At 41.0% G+C, this 18,971-nt stretch overlaps 3 protein-coding genes across 4 annotated transcripts in view; all 3 read left to right on the top strand.

The window, feature by feature from the left end:
* Positions 1-1,784: 1,784 nt before the first annotated feature.
* Positions 1,785-3,172, top strand: LOC102793133 (transcription factor HES-2-like). Its single transcript, XM_087833959.1, has 3 exons — positions 1,785-2,078; positions 2,189-2,372; positions 2,483-3,172. Exons 1-3 carry the CDS (start codon positions 1,785-1,787, stop codon positions 2,806-2,808), a joined length of 804 nt encoding a protein of 267 aa, XP_087690085.1. The 3' UTR covers positions 2,809-3,172.
* An 8,246-nt stretch (positions 3,173-11,418) lies between these two features.
* LOC102782406 (transcription factor HES-2-like) lies at positions 11,419-12,875 on the top strand. The gene is made up of 4 exons (XM_006785464.3): positions 11,419-11,556; positions 11,664-11,759; positions 11,875-11,962; positions 12,058-12,875. Exons 1-4 carry the CDS (start codon positions 11,467-11,469, stop codon positions 12,381-12,383), a joined length of 600 nt encoding a protein of 199 aa, XP_006785527.2. The 5' UTR covers positions 11,419-11,466; the 3' UTR covers positions 12,384-12,875.
* Positions 12,876-13,383: 508 nt separating this feature from the next.
* Positions 13,384-18,971, top strand: part of acot7 (acyl-CoA thioesterase 7) — a 56,316-nt gene continuing 50,728 nt past the window's right edge. The window contains exon 1 of one of the 2 annotated variants that reach the window (XM_006785465.2): positions 13,384-13,726. In XM_006785465.2, the coding sequence (XP_006785528.2) occupies positions 13,677-13,726 (50 nt within the window). In that variant the 5' untranslated portion in view covers positions 13,384-13,676. Of the gene's footprint in view, positions 13,727-17,396; positions 17,502-18,971 lie in introns of those variants that run through there. The other variant, XM_035905460.2, reaches the window with a different exon arrangement.

Raw genomic sequence — 18,971 nt, 5'->3', positions numbered from 1 at the left:
GCACAGATGGATACCCACGCTGAAACCAAAACAAAAAAGGGTCCCAACCGAAGCCTTTCCTGGACTTTTTTTTCGTCTTATCGCGAAGTGCCAGTTCCCATACTGGACTTGGTGGCGGTTATTTGAGGCCCCATGGGGCAGGGCGCGTGCAAAGCCGTGCATGTGTAATGCTTGACAAAATAGGAAGGTTAAATCCCTGAAACTATAGAGCAGAGCAGATTGCAGTCGATGGGACAGCGTATCTTTGCCTAAATTATGAGTTTGTTGTGCGGTATATCTGGTTTCGCGTGCGTAAAAATTTACTTCAGTGTGATGTACATGTCTCGCTCCTTCTTGTTTCCTTGGAAATTCCCTGCGCAAAATGTATCCATAAAACTCTAAGGTGCTTCCAATGACATTAAACATCAAAAGATCTATTACTAAATTTATTTGACATCATTTAAAACAGAGAGAGTTTATATGCATTTGTGCAGTTTTGTCTATTTTTATCATGAACTCCTAGTTCTGAGTATTCTAGATGTTTTCTCCCTTTTCTCATCATGTCGTTTTAACTTGACTGTTACAAAAATACAACAATTGCACTATTGCAGTCATGTCCCCCTCCCCCACCCCACCCCACCACCACAGCCCCCGTCCCTCGCAAAAAAAAGGAGAAAAAAAAAGAGACAAAACAAGAGTGAAGCACATTTATGGCGAGAGGACACATGATCGGGAGCAGGGGCTGGGATGCTGATGCGAAAGTGGTGCAGCAGCGGCAGACGGGGGAGGGTAGGGTGTGCATAGAGACGGGAGACGAGAAAGGCGGGGGTGAAGTGGGGTGGGGTGGGGGGTCCCATCTGTTGCTCCGATCGTGGCGCGTGCCGAACGCGTGAATCCTACTGGCAGCTCATAGGCCCGAGAAACTGACACTCTTTAAAACAGCATTTAAATAAAAGCTGTTTAAAGTTCTGGAGGTTGATGTTATATGTGTCACAGTTATCGTTTACAGATTGCATTATTCTTGTATTTACATAATTTGTAGGGAATACTTAACATTTCCATAATTCTTAATTCAAAATTCATATTTAAGTGCGACGATTCGTGGGAGTATTTATCTTTTTTTTTTTTTCAATTCTTCCTTTAAACATGTGTATTGTATTGCGCATGTATTGCACGGCTATGATATGCGATCTTATATTGCACATGCACGCTTCCTTTCGCTTGCATTGCGAGCTGTCCGTCACCCCCCCACTGCTACAGGTAAACACCGTGTTGTCGATATTGGAAGCAGGCTGCTGAGGGTCCAGAAGCAGATGTTAATCCATACACGGCGTGGCTTGGGTATCTGGTTTATTAATTTTGGAATAGATTAGTCTCCTCCCCTCAAATTCATTCATCTAGCTCCTTTTTGTTTTGTTGTGGCGGGAACGAAACCATAAATAAACGCACGGTATTAATTTTCATTATGCAGGATGTTTTCTTTGTGTGTGTTTTTTTAATCTAACTTGTAATTGTTCATTTATAGCTGTTTAACTTTGATGGGTCTCATAAAAACATGCTGACTTTACTTGTAGGAAGTGCTTAATACAAACATAAACAAAATGATACATAGGCGACTTTTAATAATTTAAGTTATTAACTAACAACGTCACAAAAAGAACAATGATACACTGTAGATAATTACAATGGCGGTTGTCTGCCTATACTAAGAAAAACGTAGACGTTGAAGCCTTAAATTTTAAATGCAGTAAAACGCAGCAGCATCACAAAACTCCGCATACCAACATACAGACGCGGGGGGCCAGATGGTCCAGACAGGATCTCTACTCGTCTCCCAAGGGCCTCGCCCCCTGTGTCATCCCCCCGCTGCAATGGCTTGTGTTCCCTCCCCTCTGACGCTCCGGCTTCACATAAATAGGAAGCTCGCCAGCTCAGCTGCACACTTCAGCTCAGCCGCTCAAGAAGCAAGTATCTCCCGTCAAAAAGCACAACAAGAAAACGCAAACAGAATGAGTCCCAGCTTCACTACTGAGGCCAGCCAGCCTCTCCCTGCAAGGTCCACCGTGGCCCAGAGAAAACAAGCCAACGAACTTAGAAAGGTAAGGAGAAGACGAACCACTACGCAGCTGTTTGTTTTGTTTCTGGAAATGTGTTCTGCGCTAACTCTATCGGTACAGCCTAGTAACAGTGTTGAAATTATTTTTTGTAGACTCTTAAACCCCTGCTGGAGAAGAGAAGACGAGCTCGCATCAATGACAGTCTCAATCATTTGAAGAGCCTGATTTTGCCCCTTGTTGGCAAAGATAACGCACGCTACTCCAAGCTGGAAAAAGCGGACATTCTGGAAATGACAGTCCGCTTCCTCAGAGATCTTCCTTCCACCCCAGTCAAAGGTGAGCATTACCTCTACGACATGCATAGCACACTGTTGTCCTCCAAGTTTTTAACACGCTTCTTGTGAAAATCCCAGCCACTGATCAAATATCTCCTGTCCTCTCTCCAGACTCCGCAGACAGTTACAGAGAAGGTTACAAAGCTTGCCTCCAGCGCGTTTCCGCGCTGCTTCCCAAAAGCCTGGACCAGGACGCGTGCCAACGGGTGCACGACTTCGTCCAGCAGTCCATGTCTGCCACCGTCACTCCAACCTGCCTGAACTGCTGTGCCCAGAGCTCCAGGACTTTACCTCAGATCCAAGAGAAAATTATGAGCCTCAAATCCAGCTTCACCTCCAGGCTGGAGACTCAGCACCGCAGCAGCAGCGCAGTGGCTCCAAGCAGAGCGCAGGCAGACCAGCAGGCTGTCAGCGCTGCTATGTGGAGACCTTGGTAGATTAGATGGACAGTTATCTCACGCCTGTTTATTTTGTGCTGTTTACTATTTGTACTAAATCACTGGTAGTTTTAGTGAGTAAGGTGAAGAAGAATTGTTGGAGCTGTATATAAGTTTAAGTCATTTTGCGTTTAATGCTAGAAGACTCGAGCACAGATATCAAAGAAACTGAAGGCTTTGAACTTAAAAAAATGCAATCCTCTTTGGGGTTTCAGAGTTACGGGTTGTAGACAACACTTTTGTAAACCCCACGGGTTATTTTGTTTGAGGTTTGCACGATTGACTTAAATGTATTTTAGTCTGTGCAACAGAATAGTCAGTAAACACTATGTGTTAACTAGGATTATATATTATTTATGTAAGAAAAGACACGTTTTATGACATTTCTGTTTTGTCAATGACAAATATTTTCAATAAAAGTATGCTCGACAAAGATGTTTATGGTGTTTGATCGTTTTTGTTGCGGTGATTGAAGGACCTCAAATTTATCACTGACCCCGGATGCCTTAATGAGACGATTCTGGGTGAAATGAAAGAAGAAAAAAGGCGCGCAAACGCACAAAGCCACAGGTCATCCAGTGTTGCCAGAGCCCATTGATGCTGCTGAGCAGCTGCTCTATTGTTGCTGATGTGAGGCGCCACTCTAGTTGCCGCCAAATCTGTGGGAATAAGTACTGGTTGTGTCACAGGAAACACACTGAAATTACTGTGGGAGTAACAACAGACTAGACTACTCAAAAAAAAAAAAAAAAAAAAAATATATATATATGTGTGTGTGTGTGTGTGCAGTGTATGTCTTGTATTGCTTTTAAATAATGTATAACCTTATTACAGAAAAAACATAAAACACCTTTTGCAGAAAACGCACTTGGTGTGACGTATAGATGGTAGATGTAATCCCCGTGCTTTATCTACATTCAGTTTGTGAAAAGAGCAAGCCGTTTAAAATTATGTTTTATTCAGATACAAATGATAATATAAAAGGTTTTTAAAAAACTTGCAGAAATCATATTGTGTAGAAATTTTGTTAGACCTGCATGAGCTCAAAATGAGGAAAATTCGGAATCTAAGAGGAATTATTAAGTTAACTAAAAAATTTTTTTCAACCAATATGGTGACAGCGCATAACCTAAAGCATCAATGTGTCTTTTAAAAAAAAACTGAAAAAGAAGCTGTTGAAGAGCAAAGATGGTTGTACTTTATAGAGATGAAATATGCAGAAATTTATTTGAAGAATTTATTTTTGCATTTGATGTTTTTCAGGTGTTTAAGTTAAATTGTTTGTTGCATAGCTGCTGGTGTTGTAGCATTTTTTTTTAATTAGGAGACGGATATATACTGCCGAATGTATACATTTGGAAATTTAAATAAAACATTGTAAACTGTTTTCTTAAAAACTAGAAACTTCTATCTGCATTTTTAAGTTTGCATCACTTACATGTCAGCTTTCCATATGGTATTTTTGACTCTTATAATAATGCTTAATCAAATTTCTGACCACTATTTCATGCATAATTCTTTAGTTAGAACATATTTGGGGGTCCTCCTATGCAGTCACATTACTGTCAGAACTCCGGTTATAGAAAACATTTCCTGGCGATATCTCTCATATCAATGGATCCTTTGCACATTTTCTTTTGCCACGATTCCACACACTTCTATGTGTTAGAGATCACTAGACCTATCAAGGGTTTCACCAGCTTCCAACTGCCATGTGATAAAAACAAATTAGTTATTTGGCGCCTTTTCTAGAACCCCTAACACTGATTTTAACAATTGGAATATGAACTTATTATTTCATTTATTTCATCTATTTTTTCCCATTGATGGTGAAAAATGTTTACCTTTTGTATTTTGGTCTCAGACTTAGAGAGACTCGGGTGTTTTCTCTATTTTCTGATAATATATCAGAGAAAACCTCTCAGTTGTTTCACCTGAACTATTATGCTGTTTCTCCATTTCATAGCCTTGAGCTACATCCATGAGTGTTAAAATCTGATTTGATGATAAATTATTTTGACACAAAGTGAATCGTGGGGCAGCATGGTGGGGCAGCATGGTGGGGCAGCATGGTGGAGCAGCATGGTGGAGCAGCATGGTGGGGCAGCATGGTGGGGCAGCATGGTGGGGCAGCATGGTGGGGCAGCATGGTGGGGCAGCATGGTGGGGCAGCATGGTGGGGCAGCATGGTGGGGCAGCGGTTAGCATTGATGCTTCACTTCAAGAAGGTCCTGAGTTTGACTCCACCAGCCAGCGGGAACCCTCCTGTGTGTAGTTTGCATGTTCTCCTTGTGATTGCGAGTATTCTCTCTGGATACTGGGTACTCTGGATTCTCTCTGGGCGTGGTTTTGGCTCAGTCAGATGAACAGGCAACCATATGTCTCATGGCTGAAAGCTGAGGGCCTAGGTTTGAGTCCTACCCCTGGCCCTTTGCCGCATGTCTTCCCCTCTCTTTTTCTCTCACAACTCCACCCAGTGCTTCCTGCATAAGTTCTCTAATGACTCTGCAATAGTTGACCTCATCATTGATGGGGATGACAGGGAGTACAGAGAACTGACCCTAGGTTTTGTGGACTGGTGCCAGCAGAACTGCCTCCAGATCAACAATAGAAAAACCAAGGAGCTGGTGGTAGATTTTCACAGGCACAAACATCCTCTACTGCAACCAATAAACAGCTGTACATTCAGGTTGTAGATAGCTGCAGGTACCTTGGTGTTCATCTGAAGAATAAACTGGACTGGATTCACAATTCAGATGCTCTCTACAGAAAAGGGCAGAGCAGGCTGTACCTGTTTCTTTTGAAGTGAAGGGCCCACTCCTGAAGACCTTCTATGACTCTGTGGTGGCCTCAGCCATCTTTTACGGTGTGGTGTGCTGGGGCAGCAGCATCTCTGCTGGGAACAGGAAGAGACTGAACAGGCAGATCTGGAGGGCCAGCTCTGTTCTAGGATGCCCTCTGGACTCAGTGGAGGTGGTGAGCGACAGGAGAATGGTGGATGAGCTGTCATCCTTGTTGGACATCTCCCACCCAATGCAGGAGACTCCAACAGCACTGAGCAGCTCCTTCAGTGGCAGGCTGCGGCACCCAGGATGTGGGACGGAGAGATTTCACAGGTTTTTCTTTCCAACTGCTGTCAGACTCCACAACATGGTCTCTGCAGATGACCACACACGTGCGGACAGACAGACACACACATCCAATACACCATGATAGCCTTCGCCCAGTCTCCCTTATGTGCTATATTACTAAGTGCAATTTCCCTGATACGACATAGTATTTTATTCTATTTTATCTTATTCTATTTTTTTTTTGTAAATTTTTTGCTGCTCTTAAATTGTACTGTCCACTTTCTGTTGTAACCAAAAAAAAAAATTCCCACGTGTGGGACTAATAAAGATTTATCTTATCTTACTCCAGGTCTTTCCCAAAGTCCAAAAGACATGCCAGTCTCATTTTCATGGCTAGAAAATGAGACTGGCATAAAGAGCAAAAAGGTGACCTTTTATACTATAACTTTTTTTGATCAACCCCCTATCCCTTATGATGATACAGCCCTTGAAGGTTTAACCAAAATGTGCTTTTCTACAGTGACTTATCATAAAACAGATAAAACATCTATGTATTGTCCTTGTTTCTGTCACAATTAGTCACCGATATTATATCGGTGCAGTTTCGGTACACTGATACTTAAACTTGGTTATAGAAAGAAACCAAAAGAGACTCTGGCTTTAGACTGGGACACTTGGATATAGCGTAAAAGTGATTTGTTTCAAGTTTTTAACAGAGCTTAAATTTGCTTCCCAGTGCTGAGAACTCAATCTGGCTCTGTTTCATGTTTAAGCAATTATGAAGGCTCAAAAATTCAAAAGAATTCAAAAAGGAGTTTTAATCTATCTCTATGAGCTTTGGGGGGCTGGAACATGTGATATATTTATAGTATGATGATAAAATTTGGCATACTTTCAATAAACACATTGATGTTTACAAAAATGGTCAAATACACTTGATAAAGTCCGAAAATTACAACTCGCTGATTCGGAGGGGGTTATATGGGAGGCTCATTGAATTTCCATGGAATTACTCATTTGGTGAGCAAAAGCAAAGACTTTTGCTTAACATTAGGAAGTAAATGTTTTGCCATTTTGCATAACCAAAAGAAAAACATGAGGCCAGTTCTGACATCCCGTTCTGATTGAACTTGTACATAAAAATAGAGAATGAATTCTGCTCTGCCATTAAATTTCTAGCATTTCTAATTTATGTAGATGTTAGGCAGCACTTACCAGCACCAGCCAGTCATCAGTATATGACTGCAATTCACATAAATACTCTTTGCTTACAAATGAAATGCACTACATGGACATTATTGTGAACATTGCTGTGAACAGCTCCATCACGTCAGTCATAGAGTTAGGTCCATATTTATTTGGACACTGATACAATGATAGTGTTTTTGCAATGATCCCTCTTTGCACTACCAAAGTACATTTTACATGAAAACATTAAGATGTGATTGGAGTTCAGATTTTCAGCTTTAATAAAGGAAATGAGTAGAAAACGTCTCTGCTGACCCCTCACATCCTGGACATAACACTGCTCAAACTGCTGCTTTCAAACAGGCGCTCCAGAGCTCTGTTTACGAACACCAGCCACCACAGAGACAATTTCTTCTCACAGGCTGTCACTGTGACGAACACAGTTAAATAACCCACTGTTATATTGTTCAGGTCATATAATTTCTGTGACTTGTTATTTCTTACTTTTTTAAAAAGATTTTTCTTTTCTTTGCATGCAGGAAGCAAAGTAAACTGGAAGCAAATTCCTTGTTTGTGTGCACAAATGTAGCCAAATAAAGATGTTTCTGATGTTATGACCATGTGCCATTTACCCATTGTCTGCCTCTGAAATAAAAAAGTACTGCTTTATTAGTGTCAGAAGGCTTTAAAAAAAAAACCCAATTGTCCCATTCCTATATGGATTATTCTTGTGTCTTCAGTTTGGTGGATATGCCGGGATACTGTCCCTCCATTTTACTCTTCATGTAATCCCAGACACATTTGATAATGTTGAGATCAGGGCTCTGTGGGGGCCATACCTTCCAGTACTTCTTGTTCTTCTTTACGTTGAAGATTTGGCTGTGTGTTTGCAAATACCTGATGGTATTGCATGATGGATAAGTATCTACCTGTATTTCTCAGGATTAAGAACACGATTAATCCTAGGCTTGGATGTAGGCTTCCTCACATTAATTGACCAAATCTCCAACTCCATTTGCAGAAATGCAACCCCAAACTTTCAAGGAACCTCCACCATGCTTCACTGTTGAAGCATGGTGTTGCTTCACTCACTCACTATTGTCCCGCTCTCCAGCACTTCGATGAACAAACTTCCTTCTGCTACAGCTAAATATTTCAAATTTTGACTCGTCTGTCCAGAGCACCCCAGTTCCTATGTTTTTGTGCATGCTTAAGTCACTTGGCCTTGTTTCCACGTCAGTGGTATGGCTTTTTGACTGCAACTCCTCCATAAACATCACTTCCATCCAGACTTCTCCAGACAGTAGATGGGTGTACCTGGGTCCCACTGGTTTCTGCCAGTTCTGAGACAGTGCTGGACATCTTCGGATTTCAAAGGGTGATAAGCTTGATGTGTCTTTCATCTGCTGCACTAAGTTTCCTTGGCTGACAACGGCGTCTACGATCCTCAATGTTGCCCGTTTCTTTGTGCTTCTTCAAAAGAGCTTGAACAGCACATCTTGAAACCCCAGTCTGCTTTAAAATCTTTGTCTGGGAGAGACCTTGCTGATGCAGTAAAACTACCTTGTGTCCTTCACAACCTCACCTTGGTAGCAGAGTTTGGCTGTTCATCACCCAGTTTTAGGTCTCTTACACAGCTGTTTCTGACCATTAGCACCTGTTTGGTATAATTGTTTGATCACCTGACTGTAATTCTACAAAATCCCTGAATTTGATCAAGTGTACCTATGAGAATTGATGCTGGTTTGTTTGTTCGCTCATTTTGTAAACTGATAAAAAATAAACAATCATTATTTATCTTTCTGAAAGCATTCTCTGTTTACAACATTTTTCCACACCTGCCTAAAACTTTTGCACAGTACGAGAATTTACTTCCATTTGTTCCAATTGGAACAAATTTTTCCATTTGTTCCAATTGGAACAAATGGAAAAATGTTCCAATTCATTTATTTCTCCATAGTTATGACTAAAATAGGTGAACTGTACATGGTTAGAGAAAAATACTGAATTTGGTGCTCTCCGTCGAAAAGCATCGAATCTCGAGATGAGGCAAAAAGTCTCTCCACCCTTAATTCCCATGAAGTGTCGGTACATTTCAGACAAAGGCTCGCTGTTATCGGTCTGCACAGATGGTTTGTCGACGCCGAATTTGATTGAAAACACAAAAGAGGACTCTAACCGTAAGAGCGAAACAGAGAAGAGCCGACCCCTCCCACCACCATCATCCTGCAATCCCAGCAGGGCGCGAGGGGCGCGTGCAGCAAGTGTGCCTCTCAATTTCAGGACAGGGTTTGACTTCGTTTGAAGATCTTTTGTAGGCTTCTGATCTCCATACTTTACCCCTTTAGTATTTATTTGTTTACATTTGAATTTAAATGCTGAACTAAGATTTAACAAATCGACCCCATTGCAATATTATACCTATACTCTATTGCGTTAAAAAATATTAACTCAAACTGAACCAGGTGGAAAGATAGGATATATATCATATTAGAGAATTTAGTAGTAGAATTGAGAATTTTACAGTCATGTTTTATTTTATTTTTTTCTACCACTCTCTCCGGTAAGACAAAATAATACTCCTTCGAAAAGATATCGAGTCATGCACTCCTGCTCAAACATATTTCATCTCTGTGAAAAGATTGAGCTTTGTTATCGTGTAGTTATGATAAACAACCATGTCACGATGGCGTGGACGCTTAAAAAAAGAAAACAAAACAGAGACAAGCTATGGGAGACAACTGCAGCATAGAGTAAAACGGGATAGATGCAAAGCTTCTTTCAGTTGGACCCTAACAACATGGACCTATTAGAAGCTTGCAGATGAGATACCCACGCCAAAAACCGCGTTGAGATCGTGTGTCGTGCGTGTGAGGTTTATAGAAAAAGAGCACAAATGTTTGGAACAGTCTCTCTGTGTGTATGTGCGCGCGCGCATAGACTGGACCAGGAGACTCCCTACTCCGGATGCTACAGAGGTGCAGGAGGAGTATGTGGGGTGTGGGGGTCATTAATGGAGGTTGGGGGTTGGTAGAGTTGGGAGCTCTTTAACAGACAGCCATCTGGTCCCCGTGGCGCGTGCTGCGCGTGTGGTTCCCCAGAGTGCAGTGGTATTTGATGGGTTGTCATGCCTCTCCAGTTTATATTTTAAACAACAACAATAATATCACAGTTATCACTTAAAGTTGGTTCACACTTGTCAGGACAGATTGCTGGGTTATTAAATACTTTTAGACTACGGACAGGTAAACGGACAAAAACATTTAAAATGCCTTGTGAGTAAGTTACAACCTGGTGTCCTTTTATATTTTGCTATGGCTATTGTGATTTAATAAAATGCACCCACAGCACCCACCCTTTGTTTTTTCAAGCCCCCACCTCACTGCATGATGCGTTAGCTGTAGTGGGATACACCCTACAGGTAGAGACCTCCCCTGGGTAGAGACTGCATAAAAACGTCACATGCAAAACCATTGTTGTAAAACTCTAAGAACAGATGTTATTTGAAAGTAGCGTGGCTTGGGTATATATGCCTGGAGTAAGATTCTATATCGATGTGGACACTTTATTTCTTGAATGCAAGCCTGGCCCCTGTGCGACTAATGCATGTACTGCATCCTCTTGTTTTAAGTTTTTATTTTTTATTTTTAAACACACAGCTCCATGCAGAGAATATATGAAGAATATTGTGTCAGAATTGCACGCATTATATCCCAGTAAACGAACAGATTTGAACAGCAACAGGAAATTCAGCTGTAAAGAAAATCTTAATAATAGCCAGTGAAAAGTGAGAATACGGATAAAATGGGATTTTATATGCGTAGCTTGTTATATTTCACAGTTAAATTACAAACTAAATAATTCTATAGCCTGTATTTTCTTTCCAAGCATCTCCGAGCACTGCGTCATTACGCACCAGTAGTGTTTTCTAAACAAAACAAAATTTAGTTCCATTAACTGTGTAAGAAAAAAATGAATCTATCTTTGTATTAAAACATCATATTTAAAATATGATGTAAAATGTATGGCTTAATGAGTGGATATTTGATGAATTAGCATTTGACGCGTCAAAACTGGAAGCTTCTTTACGCACAGATTTCCTCAGCTTTTTGGCGCAGATTTTGTTTGGTCTATGGATCATAACGCAGACACGCACCGCAGCTACGCTTGGATTAAAGTAAAAGACAGATGGTTATCTGACTAAATTTGATGCTTTTGTCTTGTTTTCGTAGAATGTGGGTCCCGTTCAAATCGTTTTGTGCCAGCTTGGGGGCGTACCCATGACGCACGGAAACCGACGCCACGGACCTGGATATATACCCCAGTACTTGGCCGTTAGAGGCACAACTTCGCCTATCTTGGTTTTGAACACTACTCTGGCACAAAGACGACGCTGAAAATGTCTCCGAACATGACATGCGAAGCTCTCCAATCTTTTTCCCCAAAGCTATCTCTTTGCAAAAGAAAAGAAGCTCTTGAACTGAGAAAGGTAAGCGAAGTGGCTAAATTTAGTTTCATTTCCTTAAATATTTTACCGCATACTTCACACATGTTGTAATGAGCGAATACTAAATTCTATGTGTCCTTTTGTTTCAGACTATGAAACCGCTAATGGAAAAAAGAAGACGCGCCCGTATTAACGAAAGTCTGAACCGCTTAAAAAACCTAATCATCCCCCTCACAGGCAGAGATGTAAGTTGTTTGAATTTACATTTTCAGTATGCTCACTTTGCAGATGTAACTAACTATAGTCAGCACAGCATTTTGACTCGTACATCTAACATCTTCTTTTCCCTTTTGTCTCCAGCACTCTCGTTACTCCAAGCTAGAGAAAGCAGACATCCTGGAAATGACCGTGCGGTTCCTCGGTGACATTCAACCTGCTAACGCTAAAAGTAAGTTAGCTATGACTTATTTAACCCTTTTATTTCTAAATGTATTAACAACAGATTAGATGAACATCAAACCTAACATTTATCTGTTTTTTCAGGTTCTGTAGAGAATTACAGGGAAGGTTTTAAGGCGTGCCTCAGACGCGTCTCTGTTCTGCTTCCCCAAACCAACTTGGATCCAGACGCACACCAGCGCGTCAATGACTTTGTCCAGCAGTCCATATCCGCCACCGTCACCCCAACCTGCCTGAACTGCTGCGCCCAGACCTCGATGACTTTGCCTCAGATCCATCAGAGACTCTTGAGCATCAAATCCAGCTTCAGCTCCAGCGTGCAGAGCCAGCAACGCAGCAGCGCAGCGGTCCCCAACCAAGCGCAGTCAGACTCGCAGACTGCCAGCGCTGCAGTGTGGAGACCTTGGTAAATTTCTTAAGTGGTCCTCCGACAGCTGTAAAAAGACTGTAATGTGTTTAATGTTGGGAATAATGTTGAGAGAGCATTGCCTGTAAATACACACAGTGATTAAGAGCTTGGATTCCGTGATGAAAAGCAACAATTCATCGTATTGGTTGAGTATTGTATACTCGTTTTGCGCGCGAGTCTTTTGTCCTGTACAAGCTGACAAGTGTAGACAGTCGTGTATATATGAATTTTTTAAAAATCTGCATGTATGTATACGTTAAATATTTAGTCCTCGTCGCGGACTAAGTAATCAGGGGCCATTGAAACAGCCCTGTAAGACCCAAAGGGTCAGTTTATGTCTGAATTTGCACAACAGACTTCAGAGTCCTGAATCTGTGCAGATGAACTTTGTAGACATAAAATGTCTGCAGTGAGTATCTCTGTTGGGATGTGTTGTATTTTTGCTGTTTACAGCAAATTGTATTGTATATTTTGTACAATAAATGAATAAATAAACTAGTTAGATCTCGCTTTGTGTTTTTGCTTAGACTTTCTGGTCTTTTACAGGTTTATTGATATGGATCGTTTGTTCAGTAATAAAAGGAAAAACGCTCTTTGGACCCTTCGCACACAAAGATGACTGTGATTTAACTGTAAGGACAGGGGCAGGACAAGGCACGCAGCAAATTTGCAAAGCAAAACTGGCAGTATGAACTGACCTATATTACAGGAAGGAAGCAGACAATGCAGCACCAATGTGTACATAAAAAAACTCAGTTTTTTGAGCTAAAACGTGGCGTAGAGAATTGAATGCATTTTTTAAATTAATGAACAAAGTATTATATGACACAGTTGTCAGGCAGATGTGAACAAAACTGACGCCACTGGCTGCAAAAACTCTGGGACGCATTTTGAGGTCAAATGCGCCCACAGCAGGCAGCATAAAATACTGCTCATGAATGGATGAAGTTTGAGAAAGTGCGGTCTCTGCTGCCCCCCTCTGGGCGATTATAGGTATTGACATAGCTGAGGTTTCTGTTTCTCAAACATGCCTTTCTCATTTACCAATTTAGGAAGCTATGGAATGCAAAGGATCTTCTCTGGCTTATTATATCGATAATATAATAGTTTATTATTTTAGGGCAATTTGAAAGAACAGATTTTGCAAAACATTTAGCAGATAATTTCTACGAGCTCTGCACATTTCCTCTAATCGAGCCATTTCGCAAAGACACTGTGACCACAGCAGCCGGCGGACGCCGGGAGAGTGATTTCCTTTCACATCACACACGAATCTCACTGCAACACGAGAACCATGTCGGCACCGCAGACGGGCGAGGCAGCATCCCCCCTTCAGATATGCAGGTAGGACGTTTAATAAGACACGTTTACACGAGTGCTACCTTCACACACATGCTAATAACGTGCTGCTGGTCGCCAAATGACGAGAACAACGCGGCTACCGGCGTAGTTGCGTGGGAGGTGCTGACAGGACAGTAACCCAGATAATCCGCTTCTGCTTCTTTTTATATTTTTGCGCAGACTCTATCGCCCGAGTTCAGCCGCTGGTTCAAGATGTTTGACGTGTGCTGTTGTATAAAACACGAGACGCCGTTTTTTCAGGATGTTTAGCGTGCGAGCTTCGTCAGAGTTGCGGACCATCTCAGCCGCGTTTCGCAAGTGATGACCTCAGCGCGGTTAGCTCATACAAGACAGGCGAAACACGGCCAAGGACGAAGACCACTACAGTCGGAACCATTTTACCCGAAGTCCAAGAAAAGTAAACACTTTATCGCGTGAAAGTTTATCGCGTGACTCAATTTGTCTGGACATTAGTTTAATTAGTCCGCACTTTGCCCCTTTATTTATTTAATCAGATGATGAACAGATGTAGAGCCCAGAAAGCAAACAGCCATCTGTGATAATAAGGGCACGACTGCGACCTATTAAAATACCTTTCAACGGCGCGTAATTTTCCAGAGAATAGGTGGTAGTAATTGCGCTCGTCCGTAGATGGAGCCAAACTTCTCTTGCACACCTCTGCTATGTCAGAAATATATGCCTACATTTAAAGAAAAGAAAAAAGGAAAATAAAACATTTCCTCAAGTAAAAACACAACGAAAAAGACGAAAAAAATGCACAATCAAAAGAAGAATTATTCTAAAACAGCAACATATGATACTTATATAAGTCACTATGACACAGTGTTGGGAAGGTTACTTTTAAAATGTATTCCACAACAGATTACAGAATACATGCCATGTATTCTGTAACGTATTCCGTTACGTTACTCAATGAGAGTAACGTATTCTGAATACTTTGGATTACTTAATATATTATCATGCTGTTTACAACTACATGCATGTACTATTGCTGTGGTTTATTACTGTTACTGAAGGTCCGCGGCTCCGAACCGTAGTAAAGGGACCTCTGGCTAATACGGTGGGTTCTGTGTCGGGCTCCTAGCCGAAAACTAGCTTTACTTTGTTGTCTGGGTCAACTTTGCTAGCGAGAGACAGAGAGAGGCATGAAAGGCTGCTCCAACGGAACTTATTGTTTTTGGAGGAAAACACGAACACGGTGTACAGTCGAGTCTTAATAGCTTACTTACAACTGGGCTCGTCAGGCACTCTTCTTGGCTGCAGTGGTTATTATTATATTTACATGCTTCCAGCTCCCATATTTGCTAGATGACAGCTCGTACTTTTCCTTTTTCTCCCTCCCTCGCTCACAGACACATAAAGTGTATGGCAGTCCATTCTCCCTGCAGCACGGACTACACTGCCTATGATGCTACATTCTTTAGAGCTATACCGGTAGCATTCTGCCTATTAGCTTAGCACAACAACAACAAAAAGGCTTCTCTCACCCAGGAAACACAGAGAGAGAGAGCGTCACCCTGTAACCATGGCAACCGTAACGCTGCCGCCTGGAACAACAGAACGTAGCTGTCAAAACAAAACCGAAACAGTCCTGACCCGCCACAATATGAAACAGGGAAGTACCACCATGTAATCCATTTATTTCAACAAAGTAACTGTATTCTAAATACCACCTTTTTAAGCGGTAAGTGTAACGGAATACAGTTACTCATATTTTGTATTTTAAATACGTAACGGCGGTACATGTATTCCGTTACTCCCCAACACTGCTATGACATTTATAGGACATTTAAGTTTTATAATCTTTTCTCATTTTTCACTGCTCAGTGTTCAGTTTCTGAGAAGTTTACCACGGTCTTCGGAAGACTTCCTGAAGCCAGACAGTATTAGTATTAATGAATCATAACTTCAAAAGTATTTCTTCAAACATTGGGTCTGATTCACCCCCCCCCCCCCCTCCCGTGGAGGATGCTTTTCATGTTGAAACCTTTAGGTGACTGACCATGTGGGAGTAAGCTTCCAGTTACTGGGATGTTGCAGTAAGATGCTAGTAGTTCTATTGGATATGAACTTCTTTTCTGTAATCATAAAACAATGTAATGTTTACAGTCATAATAATACAGTGATCATCAAAGATTATGGGATTATCTTTAATGATCACAGAAAACAAAGGCGGCAGTCACAGGTTGGGTCAGTGAACATATTTATTTAAGCTTATGCTATAAACTCACACTCTCTACTTCAGCTACACTACCACAAGCCCAAAACAGATTTAGCCTTGCTAAACTAACATGAAAACCATGTAATGTCTAAAAGCAAAGAGCGAAGAAAAGAATCCCACCAACCACAGGTTGTCACAGACTGATTGGATGATTCACTGTATAAAAGGTGCACTCACTTATCGAATACATCATTCTTCATCATGCTTCAGTGCACCAGCTTCTAGATAAATCACTCACATAATTCAGTATGAGTGCATATTTTCAACATTTAAGGGCTGAAAGTGATTCAATCCTTTACAAAAGGACCAACACAAACTATTCAATCACCAGAACGTCACCTTTTGGGCTGTGTGTGTGGAAAAGTCATTGAGAGCCCAGCTCAAACCCAAAATCCTGCTCTCTTCTCTCCTTCCTCTTGTTGCTGCACTGGCAAATGCCTCTACGTGTTCAAAAACAAATTCTTACAGAGTTGATGTCAACAAGTTCATGAGCATTGTGCACATATGACAGGGAGCAAGGCCAGGAAGTGCAAGTTTATTATGTGAACGTCTCAGCATGGCCCTCTGCCATCAAAGCTTTTCAGAAAAGGTGCCTATTTTAATCAATGGAGTGTAAAATGACTGAATAAATATTTGCAGAGCTAAAATTCAAATCATAAGGAAAATGTGTACTGCATAAAATTTTTTAATAACATGTCCACTTTGCCACTTTACCACAACACTATGACTGTAAACACCCAGTATAGTCCAGAGGACGGCTTTTTTTGTTAGTCATTTAGATTGAGGTCTTCCTAAAAAGTTACCCTGACTGATTCATTGGATATTCTGTCTTTGCACAATGATCTTTAACGTCACTGAACAGTTAGAAGTGGATGTATGTGCATTAACAGGAACTTAGTCATCTAGTTCTTCTTTTAGTCAGCTTCACTGACTATATATCAAAGATGCGCTCCTTCTGATTTCTTCGCTGCAATAAGAAGCTAAACAGGATCCATCCAAGCGCCCTCATGATTAGTTTAAGAGTGCATGTGGAAGCGTTATGATCTTTATATTGTTGGCTTTCATTTGGCCTCATATCCAATATTTTTTGACTTTCATTTTAGCACTATTAAGAACTTCAGATTGCTTTTCTGCAACACACTAGGAAGGTATATTTTTTCCAACTGTTTGCTCAGAGTTCAGTTTGTTCCTCTCTAGAAGATTCGTACAACGGCTTTGTGAAAAGCTAAAAAACATAAACAATTTAGTTTGTGACTTTTAATACAGAATAGGAGAACACCAAGTGGTTAGACAACATTCTTTGACTTACTGTTTATGCATACAGCAATATGTATGTGTGGATGGATGTGAGTGTGTTTGGCAAATGCCTGTCTTACGTGGTAATGTAAGTATGCTTGCAGTTAAACACTAGGATGCAAAATCACTTTCACACCAGTGCTGTGATCTTGTTCTGTGGACAGCCGGGAGAGAAATGACACTGAGACCCCAGTTTGTGAAGATAATTCGGTCTTTCAGCCAACATTGTTCTCCACGCAGGTAAACTAAAATAAATAAATAAATAAGAGTGTTTTTTCAACAGGCAGAAGATTTTGTCTTAGGCACCCATTAACAGCAATATTTTGCATTTTCAGTTAGTTATCATCTATATATCGTTTGTATGTTTAGTCCAGTGGTGCTGCTTCTAATCAGAAACAACGTCAGCTTTAGTGTGTACTCACCTGTGTATGTAATCTGTGTATTATAGATATTTTGGTTGATTTACATGAGTAAACAAGTGATTAATCAACTACATCCTGATTTGGAGGTGTGTAAGTGTGATTTGAAAGGTTCGTGGACTCGGCTTTCTTTATTTTACTTTTTTAAGCCTGCTATTCTGTTGAACATATTAAACTGTATTATGTTGGTACTGGGGTGGTTACGCAAAATCTTTATTTTTCCAGTCGGGCTATCAAAATCTATCTCTGCCCTGCCCGTCGGGCTATTGTAGGAAGGAAAAATATATGTCAATGCTTTTGCATTCTTTCGGAAATGTAGCTGGGTATATGTCATTGGCATCGGTGAGCCACTGTCAATATGTGACATATTGAAATCGCATTTGAATTTGCGCTTGTTTTTGAGGATGACCTCATAGGTTTACTCATTGAAGTTATTAGTGTTGTTCAGATTGTGTGTTTGGACTGCATCAGCAGAGAAACAAGCATGTTTCATGGCAGTGTTACAATGAGTCACAGCAGTCTGCTTCACAAAGGCTTTACTGTGCTTACACTAAGCAAACCTCTGACCCTGATAATTGTGGTTTAAACTGGTGCAGTCCAGCTTTATTTATGGTGTATTCTAAAATCCACTGAGTTTTATTTTATGTGTGGGATTTTTTATAAAAACATGCTAATGGCGATTGTGTGTGTTCCTGTATTTTGGGGTGGGTGGCTGTAGCTCAGGTGGTAGAGCAGGTCATCTACTGATCGGAAGGTTGGTGGTTCGATTCCTGGCTTCCCCTAGTCTGCATGCCAAATATGGGTGAATGCACAAGTTGTGTAAAGCGCTTTGAGTGCTCAGAAGAGTAGAAAAGCGCTATATAAGAACCAGTCCAGTCCATTTTTTGCTTTCACTTTGCAATCGCGCGAACTGTGTATAGAGAGCGACCGTATTGATTGGTGAGTGACGATAATTTGCGCACCAATTCCTCTGACGTCGTCTTATCAATCGTTAGCTTACTATCAAACATGACAAGTGAAATCTCCTGCAGCAAGCTTAAACATGTGAGAGGTTGATCGCGCAGAGAATCGCTGAGCGTTATGTGAGTGCGTGTGTAAAAGCAGCAGGATATATATTTTAGTTCTGCTGAGCCAAATAAGACAAAACGGAAAAGTTATGACAAATTCAATTCAATTCAATTTTATTTATATAGCGCCAAATCACAACAAATGTCGCCTCAAGGCGACATTTGGCAAAAAGAAAGTGCAGCAAAAAGAAAGTGCAGCTTTATGGTTTCATGGACAAAAGAAT

The sequence above is a fragment of the Neolamprologus brichardi genome, chromosome 20, assembly GCF_056152115.1.
Source record: "Neolamprologus brichardi isolate AB-2024 chromosome 20, ASM5615211v1, whole genome shotgun sequence".
NCBI classification, from domain to species: Eukaryota; Metazoa; Chordata; class Actinopteri; order Cichliformes; family Cichlidae; genus Neolamprologus; species Neolamprologus brichardi.
This window is presented reverse-complemented; position numbering and strand designations above follow the sequence as displayed.